Here is a 26,085-nt window from a genome sequence, read left to right on the forward strand (position 1 = left end):
AATGTTTTTATTGATTTTTTTGGAGAGAGAGACGAAGGGAGAGAGAGAGAGAGAGAGAGAAAGAAACATCGATTGGGTGCCTCCTGCACACCCCCTACTGGGGATCAAGCTGGAAACCTGGGTGTGTGCCCTGAGTAGGAATCGAACCAGGACCTCTCAGTCCCTGGGATAACGCTCAGTCCACTGAGCCACACTGGCTGGGCTGCATTCAAAGTTTTAAGGAAACTTATTAATTTTATTTATATGTTATAATAGAAAATCTTTTGTAGTAGATTGCTTTACACAATTTATAAATTGTTTAGTGAAATATCACAAAAAAGTTGCTGGAGTAATAAAGTCCTCTAAAATACTTTAATAGTATTTTAGCTTTGAGGGAATAGAGTAACTAATGTGGTTTGGGGTAAATTATCCATGTTTCTATACATAGTTTATTTTGATTTATAATCAGAAAGAAATATAAATTTCTGTTTTCTATACAATTTCATAGGCTATCTTATGGGGATTTCCAGAAAGTGAGCCAGTATTTGAAAAATGTGCATTATGTGTGTTGAGTTAAAGATAGATCAGTGTAGTCTCCCATTAACATGGGATATATATTCCAGGATCCTTAGTTAATGCCTGAAACTTCAGATAGTACTGAAATCTGTATATACTGTGTTTTTTTCTTATATGAAACATACATAACTTTTCACTCAAGGGAAGCACTTTATGGCTTTTCTTTGGCATATTGCATTGACATCCGTCACCAACTGATGGCTGTTCATTTGAATGCCTTTTCAGTTAATATACCTTGCTCTTTAAATTTGATGATTCTAAATTGGCCCCGTATAAAGGTGTCTGAAAGTGGTTATTATTTCCTACTTTACTTTTATGCCCTTTTAGAAACAATACCACAGAGTTAAGGGAACAGTTTTATACTAACCCCACAGTTTTCTTTTTTAACATTAGTGTCCTTAGTTTTTAATGTACAATTTACATGAAACTTATGTGAAACAGTCTTCAAAATGAGAACTTTTTTTTTATTCTTACTCGAGGACAGTTTTGCATTTATAGAGTAGGAGGAAGAGACGGGGGGAGAGAAACATCAATGTGAGAGAGACATATTGACTGGTCACCACCCACACGACCCCAACCAGGGCCGGGGACAAACTGAAACCGAGGTATATGGCCTTAGTTGAAACCGAACCGGGGACTCTTTGGTCCACAGGCTGACGCTCTAACCGCTGAGCCAAACTGGCTCGGGCCAAAATGAGAACATTTTTAAGTCTTTGATATACTTGAAACTTTTCTAGGCGATTATATACATTAAGTATGTAATTAATATAGATACCTTAGGAGTCTATAAATGAACCTTACCTCTCAAAATTATTTGGTAGTAATTTAGATTAGTGTAATAGTTTGTGATTTCACAAGATTTGTTTCTTTTGATTACAGATTCTTGAAACAATGCCAATGACTGAGAGCGTTGAAGAATTGCTACATGTCATAGGTCCATTTTATGAAATTGTAGAGGACAAAAAGAGTGGCAAAAGTTCTGATTTAACTTCAGGTTGGACTATTTTACCTCATTTTAAACTTGGCAACTGATACATTATGCATACATTGATATTCATGTGTCTAATTCTTTTTTTTACTCTCACATGCCAGTCCGACTGGAGAAAATCTCTAAATACTTAGAAGGTAGGAATAATGAAATCCATGTAAAATTTTGGTTAAAATTTAAAATTTATATTCCAAAGAATTCTGCACAAATTTATATAACTTACAAGCTTATCACTCAAAAGAGTTTTCAATCCAAGCAAATACATTGCATAAAGTTTTAAAATATCATAAACCCTTAAGTTTTAACTTTTTGTTTCGTCGTTAATTCTCACCCGAGGATATTTTTCCATTGATTTTTTTTTTTTTTTTTTTTAGATAGAGTGGGAGGGAGGGCAAGAGAGAGAGAAACATCAGTGTACAAGAGACATTGATTGATGATTAGTTGCCTCCTGCACGATTTTGACCGGGGCCAGGGATGAAACCTGCAATTCAGGTATGTGCCCTTGACCGGGAATCGAACCGAGACCCTGTGGTCTGCAGGAGAACACTCTCTAACTGCTGCCAAACCAGCCAGGCAAATTTAAATTTTTAAGTTATTGAAACGATAGGTGGTTCACTTAGTATGTATAAAATTGTGACAGAATTCATAGTTTTGTTTTGATGGATTATATTTTCTATTTTGCTTTATAAATTTTATTAGTAATACTATGGATGAAATATTTTAGCTAATTTTATTTATATTTAAATCCTCACCCGAGGATTGTTTTTTTTCTATTTATCTTCTGATAGAGTGGGAGGGAGGGAGAGAGAGAAAGAAGAAACATTGATGTGAGAGACATATCGACTGGTTGCCTTTCGCATAACCCCGACCAGGGCTGGGGGCCAAACTGCAACCGAGGTTTGTGCCCTTGACCAGAATTGAACCTGAGACTCTTTAGTCCTCAGGCTGATGCTGTAACCGCTGAGCCAAACCTGCCAGGGCAATTTTTTAGCTAATTTTATTTTTTTAAATCCTCACCCGAAGACATTTTTACATTTTTCTTCAGACGGAGTGTGAGGGAGGGAGGGAGGGAAGGAGAGAGAGAGAGAAATAAAATCATCGATGTGAAAGAGACACATACACTGGCTGCCTCCTGAACGATCTTGATGAGGGCCGGGGACCAACCTGCAACTGAGGTTCATGCCTTTGACCGGAGTCTGATTTACCTAAAGGAGTCAAATATCAAATAATCTTCCTTACTCATGCTTATTCAATTCAAAAAGAATATTAAGTGTTTTCTCTGTATGAAGCATGTTTTTAGGATACAGATAGGCATAAATCTGCACCTGCTTTAGTAATGTCCAGCTTACTGTCAGAGGCAGATGTTTAAACAACTAATTCTAAAAACAAGGAGAGTGAATAATAGTAATAATAGCAATAAAGGTTCATTTCCACAGTTTCTTAGCTAGACTTTCAAAATGAAAAATGATAAACCAAAGTTGTTGTTTTTTTAATAATTTTTTATTTTTCCAATACAGTTGACATACAATATTATATTAGTATCAGGTGTGCACCCTAGTGATTGGACGTTATAAAATTCATTAAGTGATCATCCCGAAAAATCTCATACCAGTCTGACATCATACATAGTTATTAGAATGTTACTGACTATATTCTCTATTCTGTACTTTATACCTCCATGACTACACTGTAACTACTAATTTGTACTTCTAATCCCTTCACCTTTTTCATCCATTTCTCTAACACCCCTCCCATCTGGCAACTGTTGAAAATGTTCTCTGTATCTATGAGTCTTGTTTCTGTTCTGCTTGTGTGTTTATTTTGATATTTAGACTCAGTTGTTGATAGATATGTATTTATTGCCATTTTATTGTTCATATTTTAGATCTCTTTTTTTTTCCATTATTTTTAAAGACCCTTTAACATAGATGTAATACTGGTTTGGTGGTGATAAACTCCTTTAGCTTTTTCTTAACTGGGAAGGTTTTTATCTGACCTTCAATTCTAAATTATAGCTTTGTTGGGTAGAATAATCTTGGTTGTAGGTCCTTGCTTTTCATCACTTAGAATATTTCTTGCCACTCCCTTCTAGCCTGCAAAGCTTCTGTTGAGAAATCAGCTGGTAGTCTTATGGGTGTTCTCTTGTAGGTAACTAACTGCTTTTCTCTTGCTGCTTTTAAGATTTTCTCTTTGTCTTTAATCTTTTGCATTTTAATCATGATGTATCTTCTTGTGGGCCTCTTTGGATTCATCTTGTTTGGGACTCACTGCACATCCTGAACTTGCATGTCTTTTTGTTTCACCAGGTAAGGGAAGTTTTCTGTCATTGTTTTTTCAAATAGGTTTTCAATTTCTTGCTCCCTATCTTCTTCTTCCAGCACTCCCATGATGCGAATGTTTGGTACACTTGAAGTTGTCCCAGAGGTTCCTTACACTATCTTCATATTTTTGGATTTTTTTTTCTTATTGCTATTCTGATTGGGTGCTTTTTGCATCCTCACCCAAGGATATTTTTCAATTGATTTTTTAAAAAAAATCTTTTTGTTGATTTTTTTAGAGAGAGAAAGGGAGAGAGTGATAGAAAGATCGATGTGAGAGAGAAACATCAATCAGTTGCCTCCTACATGCCCTCTACTAAGGATGGAGCCTGCATCCTGGGCATGTGCCCTGACTGGGAATCAAGCTGGGACCTCTCAGTCTGTGGGACGACGCTCAATCCAGTGAGCCACACCAGCCGGTCTCCATTCATTTTTTTTTAGAGAAAGTGGAAGGGAAGGAGGGAGAGAGAGACAGAGAGAGAAATATCCATGTGAGAGAGAGACATCAATTGGTCTCCCGCACAACCCCAGCCAGGACCCGGGATCAAACCTGCAACCCAGGAATGTGTCCTTGACTGGAATTCAACCCATGATCTTTTGGTTTGAGAATCAATACTCTTAACCACTGAGCCAAACAGACCAGGGTTGAATTGTTTTCTAATTTTATTTTTTGATAGTTTATTGTTAGATTATAGAAATACAGTTGATTTTTTAAAAAATGTTTTTATTGATTGTTTATGGAGAGAGATAGAAACATCGATGTGAGACAGAAACATTGATCAGCTGCCTCCTGCACACCCCCATCTGGGTATTGAGCCTCCAACCTGGGCATGTTCTCTGAGTGGGAATTGAACCAGGACCTCTCAGTCCATGGGACAACGCACAATCCACTGAGCCACACTGACTGGGCTACTGTTGATTTTTATATTGACCTTGTATCCTGCAAGTCACCAAACTGTTTATTAGTTCTAATATTTTTTTGTAGATTTCTTAGGATTTTCTATATAGAAGAGCATGTCATCTGCAAAAAGAGATTATTTTACCTCTTTCTAACTGGGATGCTTTTTTTCTTGCTTAACTGCCCTGGCTAGCACTTCTAATACAATATTAATAGAGATGGCAAAAGCAGTCGTTTTTATCTTGTTTCTTATTTGGGGAGTACAAAGTTCAGTCTTTTTACATTAAGTATGGATGTTATTTTTGATTTTCATAGATGCCTTTTGTCAGATTGAGGAAATTATCTTCTATTCTTAATTTTTTCAGCATTATTATCACGAAAGAGTGTTGGATTTTGTCAAATGCTTTTTTTTGCATCTGTTGTCATAATCATGTGTCTTTTGTCCTTCAGCCTGTTAATATGGTATGTTACATTAATTGATATTTGGGTGTGGAGTAAGGCTCATTGGTAACTCTTTGCTTTCTACAACTCTCATTACATGACGGTTGTGATGCTGTTTTTGCTACTGTCAAGTAGTTTATTTTATTTTATTTTTAGATATTAAACTGATAAGAACAGATACTACACTTGATCTTAGCCAAAAGGCCGAGAAGCGATTCAAGTAGTTTTTGACAGCCATTCATTTTATAGGGATTTAGTTTTATTGTCTATTATGGTAGGTGGTTTTTAAAGTTTTTATTGTGTTTTAGAGAGAGGAAGGGAGAAAGGAAAACATTGATTTGCTGTTTCACTTAAATATGCATTCATTGGTCTATTCTTGCATGTGCCCTGATTGGGGATCAAATCTGCAACCTTGCAATATTGTTACAATGCTCTAACCAACTGAGCTACCCAGCTAGGCCGGGTTTTTTTTGTTTGTTTGTTTGTTTGTTTTGCTGTTGTTAATTGTTGTTGTTCTTGCTTTTTCTGGTTTTCAGTATAATAAGGGATATTCAACAACTATGCTGCTCCCATGATTCTCTAAGAGAGAATAGAACACAATGCCTATGATAGAGTTGAATTTTTAGTTTTTTGTCCCATTAATTAGGTAGACTTAAATAAGAGTATAGGCCTGGATGCGGTAATTCCACTTCTGGGAATATATCTGAAGAAATCCAAAACACTGATTCAGAAGAATATATGCACCCCTATGTTCATTGCAGCATAAGCAGCCCAAGTGCTGATCAGTAGAAGAATGGATAAAAATGCTGTGGTACATTGACACAATGGAATACTGCTCGGCTGTAAAAAAGTTATTTTACTTATTGTGACAGCATGGATGGACCTGGAGAGTGTTATGATAAGTGAAATAAGTCAGTTAGAGAAAGACAAATATGATATGATTTCATTTACATGTGGAAGCTAATGAACAAAATAAACAAAAAAATAGGAACAGACTCATAGATAACAGCAGGCTGTCAGCTGTTAGAGGGTAGAGACGTTGGGAGGCTGGGTAAAGAAGGTGACAGGTTTGCCCTGGCTGGTTTGGCTCAGAGGTTAGAGCATTGAAGGGACTCGGGTTTGATTCCTGGGTCAAGGGAACTTACCTGGGTTGCAGGTTCTTGGCCCTGGTCATGGTCATGTGGGAGGCAGCTGGCTGATGTTTCTCTCCCTCTCCCCCTCCCTCCCTCCCTCCTTCCCACTAAAAAAAAAAAAAAGTGATGGGATTAAGCAAAAAAAATAAAAATCTCATAGACACAGACAACATGGTGATATCTGGTAGTGGTGATTATCAGAGGGAAAGGGGGTTGGGGGAGGTAGAAGAGGGTAAAGGAGGGAATAAATGGTGATGGAAGGAAAGAGACTTGACTTTGGTTGGTAAATACACAATACAATATACTGATGATGTATTATTGAATTGTACACCTGAAACCTATATAATTTATTTTAAAATAGGTTTTTATTGATTTTTTTTATAGAGAGAAACATCTATTGGCTGCCTCCTGCACATCCCCCCTACCCCCCTGGAAATTGAACCCCCAACCTGAGCATGTGCCTTGACCAGGAATAGAACCACAACCTTTCAGTCCATGGGACAATGCTCAACCCCTGAGCCACACTGGCTGGGCTATAAATTTTTTTTAAAATCCTCACCTGAGGATATTTTTCTGTTTATCTTCAGATAGAGTGGGAAGGAGAGAGAGAGAGAGAAAGAAACATCAATGTGAGAGGGACACATGACTGGTTGCCTCCCACACAACCCCGACCAGGGCCGGGGATGAACCACAACCGAGGTATGAGCCCTTGACCGGAATTGAACCTGAGACCCATCAGTCCACAGCCGGACACTCTACTGCTGAGCCAAACTGGCCAGAGCCTGGACTATAATTTTCTTTTTTTATTATCCACCTTGAAAGCAGGTGGGTAACCTGTATAATTTTATTAACTGATGTCTCTCCAATAAATTTAATTAAAAACAAAGAATATAGGTCTGACTGTTTAAGATGTATGGAGACTTGGAAATTTGACGTTATTTGTGATACAGGGAAACATGCAAAGTGCATTTATAATTCATGACCAATGAATATAGACAGCAAAGCTGGGGATGGGGTGGGGGTAAGGGGAGGAGGGTGTCAATGGGGGGAAAATTAGAAACATCTGTACAAAAACAAATTAATAAATAAATAAAATAAATAAGTATTAAAAAATAAATAAAGCAAAAAAAAAAAAAAGTGCATTTGTATAAGTGAAAATAAAACCCAGAGTTTATGGAGGAAGACCACTGTTTTTGGCCAGTAGCCACTTAGGTCTTTAACATCTTTAAAAAAATTTTTTTTTCTTTATTGATTTTTAGAGAGAGAGGAAGGGATAGGGAACCAGAGACAGAGATGTCGATGAGAGAGCCCTGGCCAGTTTGGCTCAGCAGTTGAAGCATTGGCCTGCGGACCAGAGAGTCCTGGGTTCGGTACCAAAAAAAAATATCTATGAGAGAGAACAACGATTGGCTGCCTCCTGCATGACCCCCACTGGGGACTGGGCCCACAACCTGGACATGTGCCCTGACCGGGAATTGAGCCAGTGACCTCTAGGTGCATGGGTCTATGCTTAACCACTGAGCCACACCGGCCAGGCAAGAGGTCTTTAATATCTTAAAGAGTTGATGGAAATGTAATTCCTTGTATATCAAAATGAGGTTCAGTAACCAACAGAATTGGTTATCACATGAGAGGTTCATGGAAATGCAGAATCTTAGATCTCTCCACACTTACTGATTCAGAATATGGATTTTAACTAGATATCAGTTGATTACTATGCATGTGAATGTTTGAGAAGCTCTTTTTACTCTCAAGTTATGACTTTGGGCAATAGAACTTTTTTTTTGTTAGTCCTTACCCAAGGATATTTTTTCATTGATTTTAAGTGAGAGTGGGAGGGAGAGAGCGAGAGAAACATCAATGTGCTAGAGACACATCGATTGGTTGCCTCCCACATGACCCGGACCAGGGCCGGGGACCGAACCACAACTGAGGTATGTGCCCTTGACCGAAATCGAACCTATGACTCTTTGGTCTGCGGGCTGATGCTCTAACTGCTGAGCAAACTGGCCAAAAGGTTTTAATATTGCATTATCATTTTATTATAAACTGATAATCGAAGGAATTTATTGATGTAATACATGTAATATTTATAGCCAAAGAAAAGAATACTATAATTATATATCAGAATCTATTTACTTCAGAATTCTTTTATTATTTGTACACCACAGCATTATTGTATGTTATATCATAGAGATTAAATGGTCATTTTTATATTTTAGATCTTGGTAATGTTCTGACTTCTCCTCCAAATGCCAAAACTGTCAATGGTAAAGCTGAAAGCAGTGATAGTGGAGCTGAGTCTGAGGAAGAAGAGGCCCAAGAAGTGAAAGGAGCAGAACAAAGTGATAATGGTAATCTTTGGATGATGGGATGAGAATTTTACATTAAGTAAGATAAAAGGTTATGGAGAGTGTTGGGCATATTGTATGGGAGTGAAGGGATTTGGGCTATTGATCCTATAACCAGGTTTGTTGTGGACCAAAAGGGCTACAGAGTTAGAGACAGCCAGCCTTATGCAGAGATGGAATAGATGTCCATTGAAGGCTAACAAGAATAGGCCACTTTTCCAAATGTAATGCCTGAAATGCTGCGTTAGAAATATATTTATTTAGCCCTGGCCAGTTTGGCTCAGCGGTTAGAGCATCGGCCTGCAGTCCGGAGAGACCCGGGTTCGGTTCCCGCTAAGGGCACGTACTTCGGTTGCAGTTTGTCCCCGGCCCTGGTTGGTCGTGCGGGTGGCAGCCACTCGATGTGTCCCTTCACGTCGATGTTTCTCTCTCTCTCCCTTCCTCTCTCTTCCTCCCATTCTCTGCACAAAAAATGGGAAAATATCCTCGGGTGAGGATAAAAAAAAAAAAGAAATATATTTATTTAATGTATTGTTTCCAATATGAATATACATATGTTACCAAGGAGAGGAGACAATCAAACTGAATATCTTATCATGAATAGAATAGAATCCAGAGAATAGGATATGGGCAGAGGTTTTTTGTTTTTAACCCAAGGATATGTTTTTTCTGTTTTTTTTTTTTTTTAGAGAGACGAATCGGGAAGAGAGAGAACATTGTTGTATGAGAGAAACATCAATTGGTTGCCTCCTGTACACACCCCCACTGGGGATGGATCCCTCAACCCAGGTATATGCCCTGACTGGGAATCGAACTGGCAACCTTTTTTTTTTTAATCCTCACCTGAGGACATTTTTCCATTTTTTTGTTCAAGAGAGTGGGAGGGAGAGAGAGGAAGAGAGCGAGAGCGAGAGAGAGAGAGAGAGAGAAACATCAACGTGAAAGGGACACATCTAGTGGCTGTCTCCCACACGACCCAACCAGGGCCGGGGACAAACGGCAACCAAGCCAAACCAGCCAACCTTTTGGTGCATAAAACGACTCTCCAACCAACTGAGCCACACCAGCCAAAGCCGGCAGAAGTTTTGACGAAAGAGGGAACATTGGAATTATAGGGCCCTGAATTAGGGAGTCCTTTTTAGTAAGAGTACCAGTGATTCTTGCAAAGACTGTTTTAGAAAGGGGAGGCAGAAATACATTAAAACAAACTGTACAGCCCTGGCTGGTTTGGCTCAGCAGTTAGAGCATTGGCCTGCGGTCCAGAGAGACCCGGGTTCGGTTTCCGCTAAGAGCACGTACCTCGGTTGCAGTTTGTCCCCGGCCCTGGTTGGTCGTGCGGGTGGCAGCCACTCAATGTATTCCTTTCACGTCGATGTTTCTCTCTCTCTCTTCCTCTCTCTCCTTCCCACTCTATCTGAACAAAAAATGTCCTCGGGTGAGGATAAAAACAAAACAAAACTGTACAACTTAATTTTGCCTTGTTATATTAAGGTATGATAAATAATACCCTCTTTGAAAGGTCTTTTTTTAAAAATATGTTTTTATTAATTTTTTGCAGAGAGAGAGAGAGAGAAACATTGACATGAGAGAGAAATATCGATCGGCTGCCTCCTGCATGCCCCAAACTGGGGACTGAGCCTGAAACCCGGGCATATGTCCTGACTGGGAATGAACCAGCTCCTCTCAAGGTGATGGCTCAATCTACTGAGTCACACCAGCCGAGCTGAAGCATCTTTTTATTGGCTATATATACCCCTCTGTACTGTTGGCTGTCATAGAACAATTTGCCTATGCTGAGAGAGTGTGAAGAGTTTGAGAGATTATCTCTTAAAGGAGGTTCTAGAAAATTCACAGGGAACTGAAGCAGTTTTGAAACCAACACAGTTTATGTGAATTCTCAGCATATAAAACACCCCTTTTCTAGGAGCACCCCCCTCTCTGCTCCAAGTAGGAAACCCTTCAAAGGGATTATGGTGGTTGAAGAAATGACTGCTTAATATCAGAACATAGTATGCAGTTGACCTAATGTGAACTTTTATGAATCTCTCTGTTTTAACACAAAAGATAAAAAAACGATGAAGAAGTCCACAGAACATAAAAATTTGGAAATCACTGTCACTAATGGCTATGATACAGACAGCTTTGTTAAGGATGTACAGAATGATATCCATGCCACTTCTTCCCTGAGTGACAGAAGCACTGAAGAAGTAAAACCTGTAGATCAAAACTTGGAGCAAACTGGAAAAACTGCTGTCTGCGTTCACCAAGGTATTCTCCCATAATAATTATTTGTCAAGCCTCTTTCCTATGAATAAGATATTTTAATAATTTCAGGATATTAGGAGCAATTTAGAATTTAAAATCTCTTATTCATTAGTATCTAAGGGTCTTTTTATATTATAAAGGTTTATATCCTTGAAAGACAGTGAATTAGGGCCAGGGTTTTTATGTTTTCATTGAAATTTAAAAATCGGTTTTAAAAAAAATTGTTTGTATTGATATTTTAGAGAGAGAGGAAGGGAGAGGTAGAAACATAGGTGTGAGAGAGAAACATTGATCAGCTGCCTCCTGCATGCCCCCTACTGGGGACTGAGCCTCAACCGGGGTATGTGCCCTGACAGGGAATTGAGCTGAAAACTCTCAGTCCATGGGATGATGCTCAATCCCCTGAGCCACACTGGCCAGGCTAAAAATTGTTTTTATATGGTATTTAAAAATAAAATTTTGTTTAAAAATTTGATTTGAGGGGGAGAGTGAGAAAGAGGGAGGAACATCAATGTGAGAGAGAAACATTGAATGGTTGCCTCTCCTATGGTCCCCAACTGGGGATTGAACCCACAGCCTGGGTATGTGCCCTGACCAGGAATCGAACCCACAGCCTTTTGGTGTATGGGACAACACTCCAACCAAGTGATCCACACCAGCCAGGGCAAATTTTGAAATTTTTACTTTTATTTCTGATGTTTCTTTTAACTTAAATCTCTGATTATATGATATTGTTATTCTCCAGTCAACAAAGGAAGTTATACTGTTTTAATATTTTGAGCTCTAGGAGAGAGCCTATAATATGTATATGGTGAATTCTTAACATTATTGCAATTCAGCCAAGAAACCAAGTATAATTTCTAAATGTTTCAACCAAACTTACAATGATTGCATCCAAATTTAGGCTTCCTAGCTGATGATTCAGTTTTCTCTTACAAGGTCATTGAGTTCTCTAGGTTTTGATCTGTACTGTGTCTTTGTATAATTCCATGATAAAATACTTGCCATCTTTTCAAATAAAAATTATCAACAAAATTTAAAGTGTTGGTAAGTTAAAAGAAATAATAATGTGGCTTGTGAAATCAAATTTGTCTTATAGTATGACTATAACATAAAGCTAATAAATTTTGAAAACAGAGTAAATACATTTTTTCTTCAATTAGAATAATTATTCTACCTGGGCATTTATTCATATTTAGATATAAATGATGATCATATTGAAGATGTTTCAGGAATTCAGCATTTGACAAGTGATTCAGACAGTGAAGTTTACTGTGATTCCATGGAGCAACTTGGACAGGAAGAGGTAAAAATGACATTTTTTAATTGTAAGTTTTCAAAGTGGTCTATCAGAATTTGATGCATAATTTCTGTTAATACCAGATGTACTTGCTGCTAATCACTTTGAAAACATACCTTTAAAATTTTGAAATATTTGTATTTTAAATTATGTTTTTGTGAATTAGAAAGTTTGTTAAATTCCAAAATATTCAAAAAAATTTTAACTATTATAATTTATAATATTTATAAATATTTGTAAATATTCTGAGAGAGGTTCTGTGATGGGAGGCAGATAGTAAACTCCTTATGCTAGTCCCTATATTTGAGACATTAACATTTTTGGAAATTAAATAATGTTCAAACAAATCTGTTTTTCACATGGACTTTAACATGTTGAACTGAAAGTTTGAGTTGAAATAGTTTTCGAATTTTAGTTTATTTAAGATTCAGTATTGCACCCTGGCTGGTTTTGTTCAGTGGTTAGAGCATCTGCCTGTGGATGGTTGCATTTTCGATTCCCGGTCAGGGGCACGTACCAGGGTTGCTGGTTTGGTCCCTGGCCCCAGTCTGGGTCGGGTGGGAGGCAACCAATCCATGTTTCCCTCCCTCCCTCCCTCCCTCCCTCCCTTCCTCCCTCCCTCCCTCCTTCTCCCCTTCCCTTCTATTTTATCTAAAGGTCAATGGAAAAATGTCCTTGGGTGAGAATTAACAAAAAAGAATTTTTTAATTCAGTATTGGAAGCTAACATTTGACAAAAATTATTAAAACTACATGAATAAAATTTTTTTTAATTGATTTGAGAGAGAGAAACATTAATTTGTTGTTCCACTTATTTTTTTTATTTTTTATTTTTTTATTTTTTAATCCTCATCCGAGGACATTTTTCCATTTTTTGTACAGATAGAGTAGGAGGGAGAGAGAGGAAGAGAGAGAGAGGGAAACATCGATGTGAAAGGGACACATCGAGTGGCCGCCACCCGCACGACCAACCAGGGCCGGGGACAAACTGCAACTGAGGTACATGCCCTTAGGGGGAACCGAACCCGGGTCTCTCCGGACCGCAGGCAGACGCTCTAACCGCTGAGCCAAACCGGCCAGGGCTGTTGTTCCACTTATTTATGCAGTAATGGTTTGATTCTTGTATGTGCTCTAACTATGGATCGAACCCACAGTCTTGGCGTGTTGGTATGATGTTCCAACCAGCTGAGCTCCCAAGCCAGGGCAAAAACTACATGAAATATTTTTTCTCTTTGATGATGTTTTCTGATAATGATTAGGTGGTTTTGACAGCTATATTTATGTTTGGTGGTTTTGAATCCTAACTCCACTGTTTCCTTACCGTTGTTCTAACACAGTTTAGTGTGTCTTATAGAAAATTATTTATCTTTTGCCTCCCTGAGTAGTGATTTTAACGTTTTCTCTTTGTGTTTCCCCTTTTAAAAAATGTTATAATGCAACTAAGTTTCTCTTAGCTTTCTCAAAATTTAAAAAAAAAATGTATTTTTATTGATTTTTTAGAGAGAGAGGAAAGGAGAGGGGGGGAGAGAGAGAGAGAGAGATAGAAGGAAACATCGATCGGTTGCCTCTTGTGCACACACAACCAAGGATTAAATCCAAAACTTGGGTATGTACCCTGATGGGGAATCAAACCAGCAACCTTTTTGGTGTATGGGACAACAAACACCCAACCAACTGAGCCACTCCAGCCAGACTTAGTTTTCTCAAATTTAAAAAACACATGAACAAAATACTTTTTTTGTTGTTGTTAATCCTCACCCCAATTTTTTCCATTGATTTTTAGAGAGTGTAGAGGGGGCGGGAGAGAGAGAAAGAGAGAAACATTGATGTGAGAGACACATCGATTGGTTTATCCCCATGTGGACACGTGCCCAGACTAAGGCTGAGGACTGAACTTGCAACCCAGGTACATGCCCTTGTTCGGGAATCAAACCTGTGACTCTTTGGTGCTTGGGCCAAGGCTCTAACCAATGGACCATTCCAGCCAGGGCTGCTAAATACTTAAAAAAAATTTTTTTTTATTGATTTTAGAGAGAGAGGAAAGGAAAGGAAATGGAGAGAGAAACATTGATGAGCAAGAACATCAATTGGCTGCCTCCTGCATGCCCCCCACTGGGGATCGGTCCCACAACCTAGGCATGTGCCCTGACTGGCAATCGAACCAGCGATCTCTTTTTTTTTTTTTTTTATAGAGTGGGAGGGAGAGAGAGAGAGAAACATCGACGTGAAGGGACACATCGAGTGGCTGCCACCCGCACGACCAACCAGGGCCGGGGACAAACTGCAACCGAAGTACGTGCCCTTAGCGGGAACCGAACCCGGGTCTCTCCGGACCGCAGGCCGACGCTCTAACCGCTGAGCCAAACCGGCCAGGGCTCTTTTTTTTTTTTTTATCCTCACCCGAGGACATTTTTATTTTTTGTTCAGATAGAGTAGGAGGGAGAGAGAGAAACATCGATGGAAAGGGACACATCTAGTGGCTGCCTCCCGCACAACCCAACCAGGGCTGGGTACAAACTGCAACTGAGTTACGTGCCCTTAGTGGCAACCGAACCCGGGTCTCTCTGAACCGCAGGCTGACGCTCTATCCGCTGAGCCAAACCAGCCAGGGCCAGCGACCTCTTGATACTCAACCAGTGAGCCACACCAGCCGGGCACAAAATACTTTTTAACTAAAGTCAAACATAAATGAGTAGCATAGAGTAATGGTAAGAAGTCCAAATTTAGAATGAGCTAAAATTAGTGAAAAATGAAAAGTGATAAAAATGTATATTTCTATTTATTTATTTATTTATTTATTTTAAATTCTTATCCAAGGACATATGTAGAGAGAGGAAGGGATGGGGAGTGGGTAGGGGAGAGAGAGAGAGATTGATATGAGAAACACTGATCAGTTACCTTCCATATATGCCCTGACTGGAGATTGAACCCTCAACCCAGGTATGTGCCCTGACTGGGATTTCAAACAGGCAACCTTTTTAAAATTTTTTGGTTAATCCTCATCTGAGGATATTTCTTCATTGATTTTTTTTTAAAGTAGAGTGAAAGGGAGGGAGAGAGAGAAAGAAAAACTTCGACGTGAGAGAGACACATACCTCCTGCATGACCCTAACCTGGGGTTGGAGATCAAATCTGCAATGGAGGTATGTGCCCTTGACTGGGAATCGAACCCAAGACCCTTCAGTCCGAGGGCCGACACTTTATAACCCATGAGCCAAACCGACCAAGGCCTTACGGGCAACATTTTGGTGCACAGGAAGACCCTCAACCAATTGACCCACTCTGGCTGGGCTATTTTTTGTCTTTTTAAAAAGGTTTGACTGGTGAAGTCTGGTGATAAAGGACTGGATGAGATTAATCTAAGTAAATGTCTGGCTACTAGATTGTCCGGCTATAGGATTGCTCCTATTTTCCCTATGCATTGGTTGATAGACTAAAATCCTTTATGGGACCCTTCCTGATCTGGCTCCTACTTACCGTTTTGGCCTCTGGTCACGCCACTCTCATGATTGGGCTTTGCTCATACCCATCCTGGCCTTCTCTCTGTCCCTCTATGTCAAGTCCTTTCCCCTTCTCTCCTCCAGAACCAGCGTCTTTGCATTCATTTGGATGGAATGTAATTTGACATTCACTGCCCCGTATACCAAGTTAACTCCTGCACATCCTTTAAACCCTAATGCAGATGTCCTTTCTTGAAGGAAACCTTCTTAGATAAGACACAGCCCCACCACATTACCCATCTTTCCTAAGTTTAGGTTAATTATAGGTTGTCACCCACAAATTTCCTTGGTGGGGTCTTTAAAACATATATTTAATCTCCATGGTTAATTTTGGAGTCCTTAAGAATCAAGGTGTTGCCCTGGCTGGTTTGGCTCAGCGGTTAGAGCGTCGGCCTGTGGACCAGAGAGTCCCGGGTTCGGTTCCCGCTAAGGGCACATACCAAAAAAAATAAATAAATAAATAAATAAATTTAAAAAAGAATCAAGGTGTTTTTCTAAGTTCTTTTTGTGGACAACTAATATCACATTTATTGTTTGCCTACTATAATTTGAACATTTTCTTGTTATTTTCCACTTATAAAAGTATTTTTAAAAAATATATATTTTGCTGCCCTGGCCAGTTTTGCTCAGCGGTTAGAGCGTCGGCCCACGGACCAGTGAGTTGCAGGTTTGATAGCGGTCAAGGGCGCATACCTCGGTTCGCTTGGTTGCCTTCCACACAATCCTGACCAGGACCAGGCCAGGGCCAGGGACCCACCACAACCAAGGTCCCTGGCCCTGCCCTGGCCTGGTCCTGGTCAGGATTGTGTGGAAGGCAACCAAGCGATGTGTTCCTCTCACGTCGATGTTTCTTTTTTTTTTTTTTTTTAATCCTCACCTGAGGACATTTTTCCATTTTTTTTGTTCAGATAGAGTGTGAGGGAGAGAGAGGAAGAGAGAGAGAGAAACATCGACGTGAAAGGGACACATCGAGTGGCTGCCACCCACACAACCCAACCAGGGCCGGTGACAAACTGCAACCAAGGTACGCGCCCTTAGCGGGAACCGAACCCGGGTCTCTCTGAACTGCAGGCCGACGCTCTAACCACTGAGCCAAACTGGCCAGGGCTCATGTCGATGTTTCTTTTCTCTCTCTCCCTCTCTCCCTCTCTCTCTCTCTCTCTCTCTCTCTCTCTCTCTCTCTCTCTCTCTCTCCCCCCCCCCTCCCACTCTATCTGATAATGAAAGGAAAAATATCCTCAGATGAGGATAAAAAAAAAATTTATAATTGCCTCTTGAATGTAGCAGTTAAGCATGTTCCTACCTCCAAAACACATACATACAGAGTAAATTATATTAAATTTTTAAAAATATATTTATCTTGTTGCAGCAAAGTGTTAGCTTGATAATATGATGTTTAGGATTTGTTTCAGAATAATTCACTGGGGATGGCCATGGGAGTCACAGGTAAAATGAAAGAAGAATGGCCCTGAAGTGATAATTGTTGAAAAAGAGTGATTGGTACTCTAATCTAGTATGTTTGAAATTTTCCATAATAAAAAGTTTAAAAATGAGCATTATAGTTGTGTGTGGAATACTTCTTTCTAATGTTGCCTCTGTAATGGTTTTTTAACTTACATTGCCTCTGTAATTGTTTTCTTTTTTCCTTCTAACACGAGAACATTGAATTATGTTCTGCATACAATTGCACCATCATTATTATTATTCTGTAGCTCAACTATCACTTCATAATGAGTTCCTTTTGCTGTACTTTCTTATGACTTCTAGAATAATGTGCTCTAAAGAGTCATTATTTATTTGTCCCCAAACTTCATCTGTTTCTTATCCATTTTAGTATTAGCCAATCTGCTAGTATAATTAAAATCTTGTTTTGTTACCTGACCTATTGTTAATCTTAAATAATATTACTTTTAGCTTCTTTATCTATAACAGATAATCTGTAATAATTTATTATTTTAAATAAATGTAATATTGAAATTTTATTTTCAGTATTGCTGTAGTGGTTTTTTAATACAGTAATGGTTTTACTTTGTTGTATATAACATTTTCTTGGTTTCTGTTCTTTCCAAAGTGTTCGTATTTTGAAAGCACTGTATTCCATTGATTTTACTAAATTTCTGAAGTGATAGACAACCTCATGTTTGCAAGGGCCTCATCTCACTAAAAAAATGTTGTTGAAAAGAAAGTCAGTTTTTATTTTCAGTCTTGTTTAAATAAGTTGAATAACTTATAGATAGATCCCTTTCTTAAAAGCTGAGATTTTTAAAGATCAGATTATTAGCTGTTACTGCTTTGCAGAAGCTGAAAACAAACCATGTTCTATAATAACAATTTAATGGAATAGATAATGGTTTGGAAGTACTGGTTTGGAAACTGAAATAGAGACTTGAAGATATGAAATGTTTTATATCTTTATATAGATACATAGATATAGATATAGAGATATTTCTGATATGATTTCAACCACAATACCAATGCATACCAGTACATTTGGAATTTTGTCAGGTGAGTTAGATTTCTAAGATAAGAATGAGAGAGAAACATTTTAGGTTTTTTTGTTTCCCCTTTGTTTTATACATTCTCCTATTCTATTAAGCAGCACTTCTCAAATTTTAATGGGGAGCTCGTTATGGCACAGGTTCTTGGGCCTGAACCCCAGAGTTGCTCATTTAGTAGGTCTGGGTGGGACTCATGGTTTTACATTTTTAACCAGCTTTCAGTTGATGCTGATGTTGCTGGTCTGCAGACCACACTTTGAGTAGCACCTAAAGCATAAGAAGCTAGAGTTCTACCAGAATGAGAGATGTGGGTAGGGGACTGATACTCATTGGTCCTGTTTCACCTTTTCCTTGCTTTCATCAAATAATTTTGTGTTCTGCCTCACTGAGACGGTAGAAGCCATTAGGTTGTTACTCCTTCAACTTCATGCCTGGACACTTACGTCTTTGACGTACTGACTATAATCTATACTCATTCAGTCTTTGCCACCTTTCTTCCTACCTCAGTGGAAGACCTTCCCACCTAAGGCCATTTTCTCTAATGTGTGTCATATTTTCTCCCACCTCTTTGGGGACCTTCATTTTTTATACCTGCCAGACTGTCCCTCTTCTGGTTCTTTTTTCTCAAGCTATTCATATCCCTTCCATCTTTGAAAGAAAATACTCTCTCAACCTTATGATGCTCTCTAAGTATTGACTTATCTCCCTCCTTTCCTTTGTTTATTTTTATCCTCACCTGGGGACACTTTTGCATTTATCTTAAGATAGAGAGGGAGGAAGAGAGAAAGAGAAACATTGATGTGAGAGAGACACAGCGAGTGGTTGACACCCACATGACCCCAACCAGGCTGGGGACAAACTGCAACTGAGGTATGTGCCTTTAGCGGGAACTGAACCTGGGACTCTCTGGTCCCCAGGCTGAAGCTCTAACCGCTGAGTCAAACTGGCCAGGGCTCCCTCCTTCCCTTTATAGGCAGGCTTTCTGTTGGTCATGTTCATTCATGGTATTGATTCACTGCCAGATATATGCCAACATGCCTTTGTTGCTAATTTGAATGGATGCTTTACATTTCCCATCTTACTTGAATATAATCAAACAATATTAACTACTTTGTCCTTGAAAAATATTTCCTTGGCTTTCATTATACCACTTTTTAAGAGTTTCTTTTTATGCTTCTTGGGCCCTTTGTACCTTCCTCTGTGAGTTTTTCTTCCTCTTATTGACCCCTTAAATATGATGTTCTTCAGGCATATATCCCAAATTATTACTACCTTTGTTTCAACCATCACTTACGTGCTAATGACTTAAAGTGGTATCTCCAGCCTATATCTCTTCTGAATTCTAACTGCCCTATTAGACATCTTGCCCCTGAAACCTTCTAATCCTCTATATTTATTTTGGTAAATAGTACAAAACCACCTAGTGTTTTCCTTTCCCTTACTCCCCATATTGAGTCTTCAACTCCTATAGATTCTGTAATCCCAAACGTTCTCAAATCATCCTCTATCCCACTACTACGTAATTGGCACTTGCTGTCATCATTACCATACCTTTAATTGGCTTATACTCATCTGTTCTTCAAGTTTTGTGCTTTTTTTGGACATGAAACAAAAATTTATTCTCTCATAGTTCTAGAAGTACAGGGAGGCTAGAAATCTGAAATCAACGTATCAGCAGAGCTGTGCTCCTCTGAAGGCTCCAGCCCTGGGGGCCCTGGGGCTCCTTGTGACTGCATCACTCCAATCTGTGCCTCCATCTCTACATGGCCACCTACTTCCTATGTTGTTCTTCAAGATTAAGTTCATATCATTTCTCCCAGGAAAGGTGTCCTGACCAAGCCCCGACTCAACCCCAGAATGAGTTAGGCACCCCTCCTCAAACTGTTATAATATTCTTTCCTTTGCTAAGGCTAGACGCCTCTTGCAGACGGAGATCCTTTCTCTCTCTCTCTCTTTTTTATATTTATCCTTAGAATTTAGCATAGTAACTAGGATAAAAGTAGGCATTTAAGTGTTTCTTGGATGAATGAGTGACTCTTGAGAACGATTTATTGCCATAACTTCTCAATTCTTTGCTCATGAATGATTCACGTCTATCCCATTTCTTCCCTACATTTTGAAGGCAGAATATGAATTGAAATATTTTAGAAATACAATATTTTTATAATAACATGAAAAATATTTTATAAACACAGTAATCTATTATCAAGAAAACTTTGTGGTGTACAATTTATGTTTGTGGCTTTTAACTAAGTGTTGTTTTAAATTTGTAGTCTTTAGATAGCTTTACATCAAACAATGGACCATTTCGATATTACTTGGGTGGTGATCCCAATAAGCCCTTGGAAAATTCTGGTTTTCCTGAAGATGTTCAAATTTCTCCTGGAAATGGCAACATTGGAGAAATGCAGGTGGTAGCAATCGAAGGAAAAGGTGAAGTAAAGCATGGAGGAGAAGATGGCAGAAGTAACAGTGGAGCGCCACACCGTGAGAAACAGGGTGGGGAGCATGAAGAATTCTCTAATGTCAGAAGAGGGAGAGGTGTGTATTACTTCTTTCTTTTTTTTGCTGACTGTTGTTATAACCTAATTAGTGAAATGATAGGTTCTAGTTAGGAGAGGCATTAGAACTATCAGTTTACAAAGGGAATGTTAAAAGTTATCTGTACATAACATCTGACCATTTTTCTTTGTCTAGTTCTCTCCTTTGGTTCCACAAGGCATCGTAGTTTATTCTCTAAAGATATGGGGGGAAACATTTTTATTTTTATACCTTTTATGCAATTTTTTGAGGTAGCCAACTTTATGTTCTACTCTCCTGAATAATCACTTACCAGTTGCTCCAACTGTGCTGATGCTCATTTTACTTACTTTTGGTAAAAATTAGAACTATTTGGCCCTGGCCGGTTTGGCTCAGCGGTTAGAGTGTCGGCCTGCGGTCCAGAGAGACCCGGGTTTGGTTCCCCCGCTAAGGGCACGTACCTCAGTTACAGTTTGTCCCCGGCCCTGCTTGGGTCGTCGGGTGGCAACCACTCGATGTGTCCCTTTCACGTCGATGTTTCTCTCTCTTTCTCTCTCTCTCTCCCTCCCACTCTGTCTGAACAAAAAATAGAAAAACGTCCTCGGGTGAGGATAAAAAAAAAAAAAAATTAGTACTATCTGTCTTTCACATTTTCCCACTTAAGTCAAAAGGTATAACTGAAAGTTGAAAAATCATGTAACAGAGATTAAAGAACATTTAACAATATGAAAGAAAACATTAAGAATAGTAATGTGATAAGGTAATAGAGAGTTGATTGGGGAAGAAAAGTAAATCTTTTATCATTGTTTATAGTAATGAATGAATAGGTATTGTCAAAAAAGAGAATTAGTGGAAAGACAAATGTAATATCTTACTTATGTGGAATCTAAATAACAAACAAACAGCAAAAAAAACAACAACAAACTCATAAATACAGAGAACAGATTGCAAAGTTGTGGTTCCCAGAGGTGGAAAGAGGGCAAAATGGATGAAGGTAGTCAAAAGGTACAAACTTTTGGTTATAAAATAAGTAAGTCATGGAGATGTAATGTATGGCATAGTGACTACAGTTAATGATACTACATTGTGTATTTGAAAGTTACTAGAAGAGTAGATTTTAAAAGTTCTTATCACAAAACAGATCTGTAACTACAGTGACAGATGTTAACTAGACGTAGTATGGGGATCGTTTCACAATATATACAAATATCAAATCATTATGTTGTACACCTGAAAAAAAAAAAAAAAGGAAAATTCTTGTTTAATTATATGAGGGCATAAAAAGTTAAAGGATTATCTGTGTATCTGGTTGAAAAAAATCTACATAAAACAAATTAAGACATGGCTTTGGGAATGCTGCGGCTTTAAGGTTCCACGATGCTGAAGGGCAATGAGGTAGGTAGTTTCCTGTTTATTGTTTAAAAACAAAACAAATAAAACTTACCCATTATTTTAGCAAATGTAAAAACTTAAACTATTTTATTTCAGCAAAGGTACCTTTTACACACTGCAATATAGAACTATCTCAGACTTTGTGAAAAAATAACTTGGCAACACTTGTGAAGAATCTCCAAAAAGTTGTTAACCCTTTGAACTAGTAATTATTTTTTTACTCTATCTGTCTTAAAGAAATCAGAAATTTGGACAAGGATTTATGTATAAAGATATTTATTTCAATGTTATCTATAATTGCAAAAATTTGGATTCATTCTAACTGTCCAAAAGCAGATAAAGTGATTGAGTAAATTACTTTACGTCTTACTAGGGAATTTATGCAGCCATTTCAGTGTTTTTGGAATAAAATTTAATGATGCAGATAAATATTTATAGTATTTTTTTAAAGTAGTATACAAAATCATGTATAAGGGGTAATGCCAATTCTGTAAGTATATGTGTAGAAAATAGAATGGATAGATATATAATAAAATTTAAAAAGTAATGAGATTTTAATAGCTTTACAAGTATAATAGAATTTATAATAAGAAAAATGTTTTAAAACCTTTTGGGAGGCTTACAGTGACCAAAAAGGAAAATAGAGCTATTTAGTGTACTTTTTAATTTTTTTTTTTTTTTTTTTATCCTCACCCGAGGACATTTTTTGTTCAGATAGAGTGGGAGGGAGAGAGAAGAAGAGAGAGAGAGAGAGAAACATCGATGTGAAAGGGACACATCGAGTGGCTGCCACCCGCACGACCAACCAGGGCCGGGGACAAACTGCAACCAAGGTACATGCCCCTAGCGAGAACCGAACCCGGGTCTCTCGGGACCGCAGGCTGATGCTCTAACCACTGAGCCAAACCGGCCAGGGCACTTTTTAATTTTTTAATAAAAAAAGTTTTTTTTCTTTATTGATTTTTAGAGAAAGAGGAAGGGAGAGGGAGAGAGAGATAGAACCATTGATGAGAGAGAACATGAACTGGCCACCTCCTATATGCCCCCTACTGGGGATCAGGTTTACAACCTGGGCGTGTGCGCTGACCGGGAATCGAATCAGCGACCTCTTGGTGCATGGGTCAACTCTCAACCACTGAGCCACACTGGCTGGGCTATTTGGTGTACTTTTTAATACTCTAAAGAAAGTCTTTAAATATTTTCAAATCAGTTACCTTTTAGTAAAGAATTTTTGCGAATGCACCCTGAATATGTATATGTTATTTGTGAATTATATGCATTTAGTCATGTACTAGTATATTAAGTACATTATAAAACCTTAGACAAAAATCTTAGAATATATCAATATGAGTAGAAGTGTACATGTCTACTGTTTGACTCCAATAATTTATTTTGTGTAGTTCCTGATTGCTCCCACTCCACTTAGGAGAGTTAGATCTCAAAGAAATAATTGGAAAATGAATAAAACACACCATTTCTCCGGGAATAATTTAGAACTAACCTATTTTGCTCTCTTAAAACAGGGCATAGGATGCAACATTTGAACGAAGGAACCAAGGGTCGGCAAGTGGGAAGTGGAGGGGATGGGGAACGCTGGGGTTCAGACAGAGGGACAAGAGGCAGCCTCAACGAGCAGATTGCTCTTGTGCTCATGCGACTGCAGGAGGACATGCAGAACGTCCTTCAGAGACTTCATAAACTGGAAACACTAACAGCTTCACAGGTAAACTTCCAAATTTGTCTTCTACTTGTTGATCCTTTAAATCAGTGCATAATCTGTATTGATAAAATCTACAGAAATCAATGTTTTTTTTTGTTTTTATCCTCACCCGAGGATATTTTTCCATTTTTTGTACAGATAGAGTGGGAGGGAGAAAGAGGAAGAGAGAGAGAGAGAGAAACATCGACGTGAAGGGACACATCGAGTGGCTGCCACCCGCACGACCAACCAGGGCCACGGACAAACTGCAACCGAAGTACGTGCCCTTAGCGGGAACCGAACCCGGGTCTCTCCGGACCGCAGGCCGACGCTCTAACCACTGAGCCAAACTGGCCAGGGCCAGAAATCAATGTATTTTAATGATTTTTAAAAAAATAAATGGGACCTACTTTTGAAAATATTACTTAAAACTGACCCAAAAGCTAAATGCCAGTTAAAATAATAGAAACTTTTTAGTGTAAAATTAGCAGTACCATTTTGGAGGAAGGGGTAGGTTGCTTGATGTTAGAAGAATAAGAACTTTTAAATAGTTTAATTTAATGCACAAATAAATAGACTATACCTAAAGCCCTAGACTCTTCATCATTAAAGAGTCATCCCAGCCCGGGTGGTGTGGCTTAGTGGTGGAGCGTTGACCCATGCACCAAGAGGTCACCGGTTCGATTCCCAGTCAGGGCACATGCCCAGGTTGTGGGCCCAATCCCTAGTGGTGGGCGTGCGGGAGGTGACCGATGTTCTCTCTCATCGATGTTTCTATCTCCCTCTCCTTTCCTTTCTAAAAGCAATAAGAAAAAATAAATAAAATAAATAAACATTAAAAAAAAAAAAAGAGTCATCCTTTTGTAATAAGCATTGTCCTCTATCTTGACTCCTTTTTTTTTTTTTTTTTTAACATTTTATTTTTTATTTTTATTTATTTACTTATTTATTTTTTATCCTCACCCGAGGACATTTTTCCATTTTTTGTTCAGGTAGAGTGGGAGGGAGAGAGAGGAACAGAGAAAGAGAGAGAAACATCGATGTGAAAGGGACACATCGAGTGGTTGCCACCCGCACAACCGGCCAGGGCCGGGGACAAACTGCAACCGAGGTACATGCCCTTAGCGGGAACCGAACCCGGGTCTCTCAGGACCGCAGGCCGACGCTCTAACCGCTGAGCCAAACCGGCCAGGGCTTGACTCCTTTTTAAAATGCTGTAGAGATAATATGTTAAGTTACTGATTCTTGAGTGTAAATTAGTTTTAGGATCAAAACTTTAAAGCCAAAGAGTAGTGTGGAGTTACAGTTTGACCTCTGCTGTCATTTGACCCTGGAAGATCAAGGGTATTAAACCTTTGAAAAGGCATCTCAGCTAGTCAGTTGTAGAAACTCAAGCAGAATCCAGATATGCTGTATCTCAGGGCAGTGCTCTTTCTACTATGACAGCTTGCTGTCCTGTACTGAATAAAGCTAGACAGCTGAATATGGAAAAGTTACTGAAAGAAAAGGAAAAGGGTCAGAGGAAGGGACAATTCACCTTGGTTCACAGTTTTGACAGGGCCATGATAATCCCTGGACTCAGCTGCAGAGCTTTCCAGTAGCTACTTGTGATCTGCCCCATTTGTCCCCTGACTTGTTCCTCCTTGAGTAATGTTGGTTGTAGAAAAGAGTGAGGCAACTAGCCTTGATATCTGACCTAGCTTCAAACATGATACAACCGCAAAGCATCTTGCCGTACCAGGTGTTAAGAATTTGTATGGATTAATCAAAGAAGATGTGTTTCCATTACAAGAGGAATACATTAAATGTAGATGTATGTAAAGAAACGAATACCGCCCAGCTGAAGTGGCTCAGTTAGTTGACCGTCATCTTGTGCCTTGAAAATGTTGCTGGTTTGATTCCCGGTCAGGGCACATACTGGGATATAGGTTTGATTTCTAGTCAGGGCATGTATGGAAGGCAACCAATTGATGTTTCTCCGTCTCACTCTCTTTCTCGTTCTCTCTTCCTCTCTCTAAGCATGTCCTATGGTGAGGATTAAAAACAAAACCAAAAAAAGGAGTCCTTGTCTCTTTAAAAAAAGGATTCTTGCCCTGGCTGGTTTGGCTCAGCAGTTAGAGCGTCGGCCTGCTGTCCAGAGAGACCTGGGTTCTGTTCCCGCTAAGGGCATGTACCTCGGTTGCAGTTTGTCCCTGGCCCTGGTTGGGTCATGTGGGTGGCGACCACTT

The 26,085-nt window shown here is 38.9% G+C and overlaps 1 protein-coding gene and 1 pseudogene across 3 annotated transcripts in view; one reads left to right on the forward strand and one right to left on the reverse strand.

The window, feature by feature from the left end:
* ACBD5 (acyl-CoA binding domain containing 5) overlaps positions 1-26,085 on the forward strand; it is a 56,382-nt gene that overhangs the window by 10,659 nt on the left and 19,638 nt on the right. For 2 of the 3 annotated variants that reach the window (XM_036261268.1, XM_036261250.1), the window contains exons 5-11: positions 1,435-1,549; positions 1,648-1,680; positions 8,556-8,687; positions 10,749-10,952; positions 12,149-12,255; positions 20,520-20,787; positions 23,682-23,881. In XM_036261268.1, the coding sequence (XP_036117161.1) occupies positions 1,435-1,549; positions 1,648-1,680; positions 8,556-8,687; positions 10,749-10,952; positions 12,149-12,255; positions 20,520-20,787; positions 23,682-23,881 (1,059 nt within the window). The remainder of the gene's footprint in view (positions 1-1,434; positions 1,550-1,647; positions 1,681-8,555; positions 8,688-10,748; positions 10,953-12,148; positions 12,256-20,519; positions 20,788-23,681; positions 23,882-26,085) is intronic. The other variant, XM_036261260.1, reaches the window with a different exon arrangement.
* LOC118620931 lies at positions 5,300-5,416 on the reverse strand (annotated as a pseudogene).

The sequence above is a fragment of the Molossus molossus genome, unplaced genomic scaffold, assembly GCF_014108415.1.
Source record: "Molossus molossus isolate mMolMol1 unplaced genomic scaffold, mMolMol1.p scaffold_m16_p_1, whole genome shotgun sequence".
Lineage (NCBI taxonomy): Eukaryota > Metazoa > Chordata > Mammalia > Chiroptera > Molossidae > Molossus > Molossus molossus.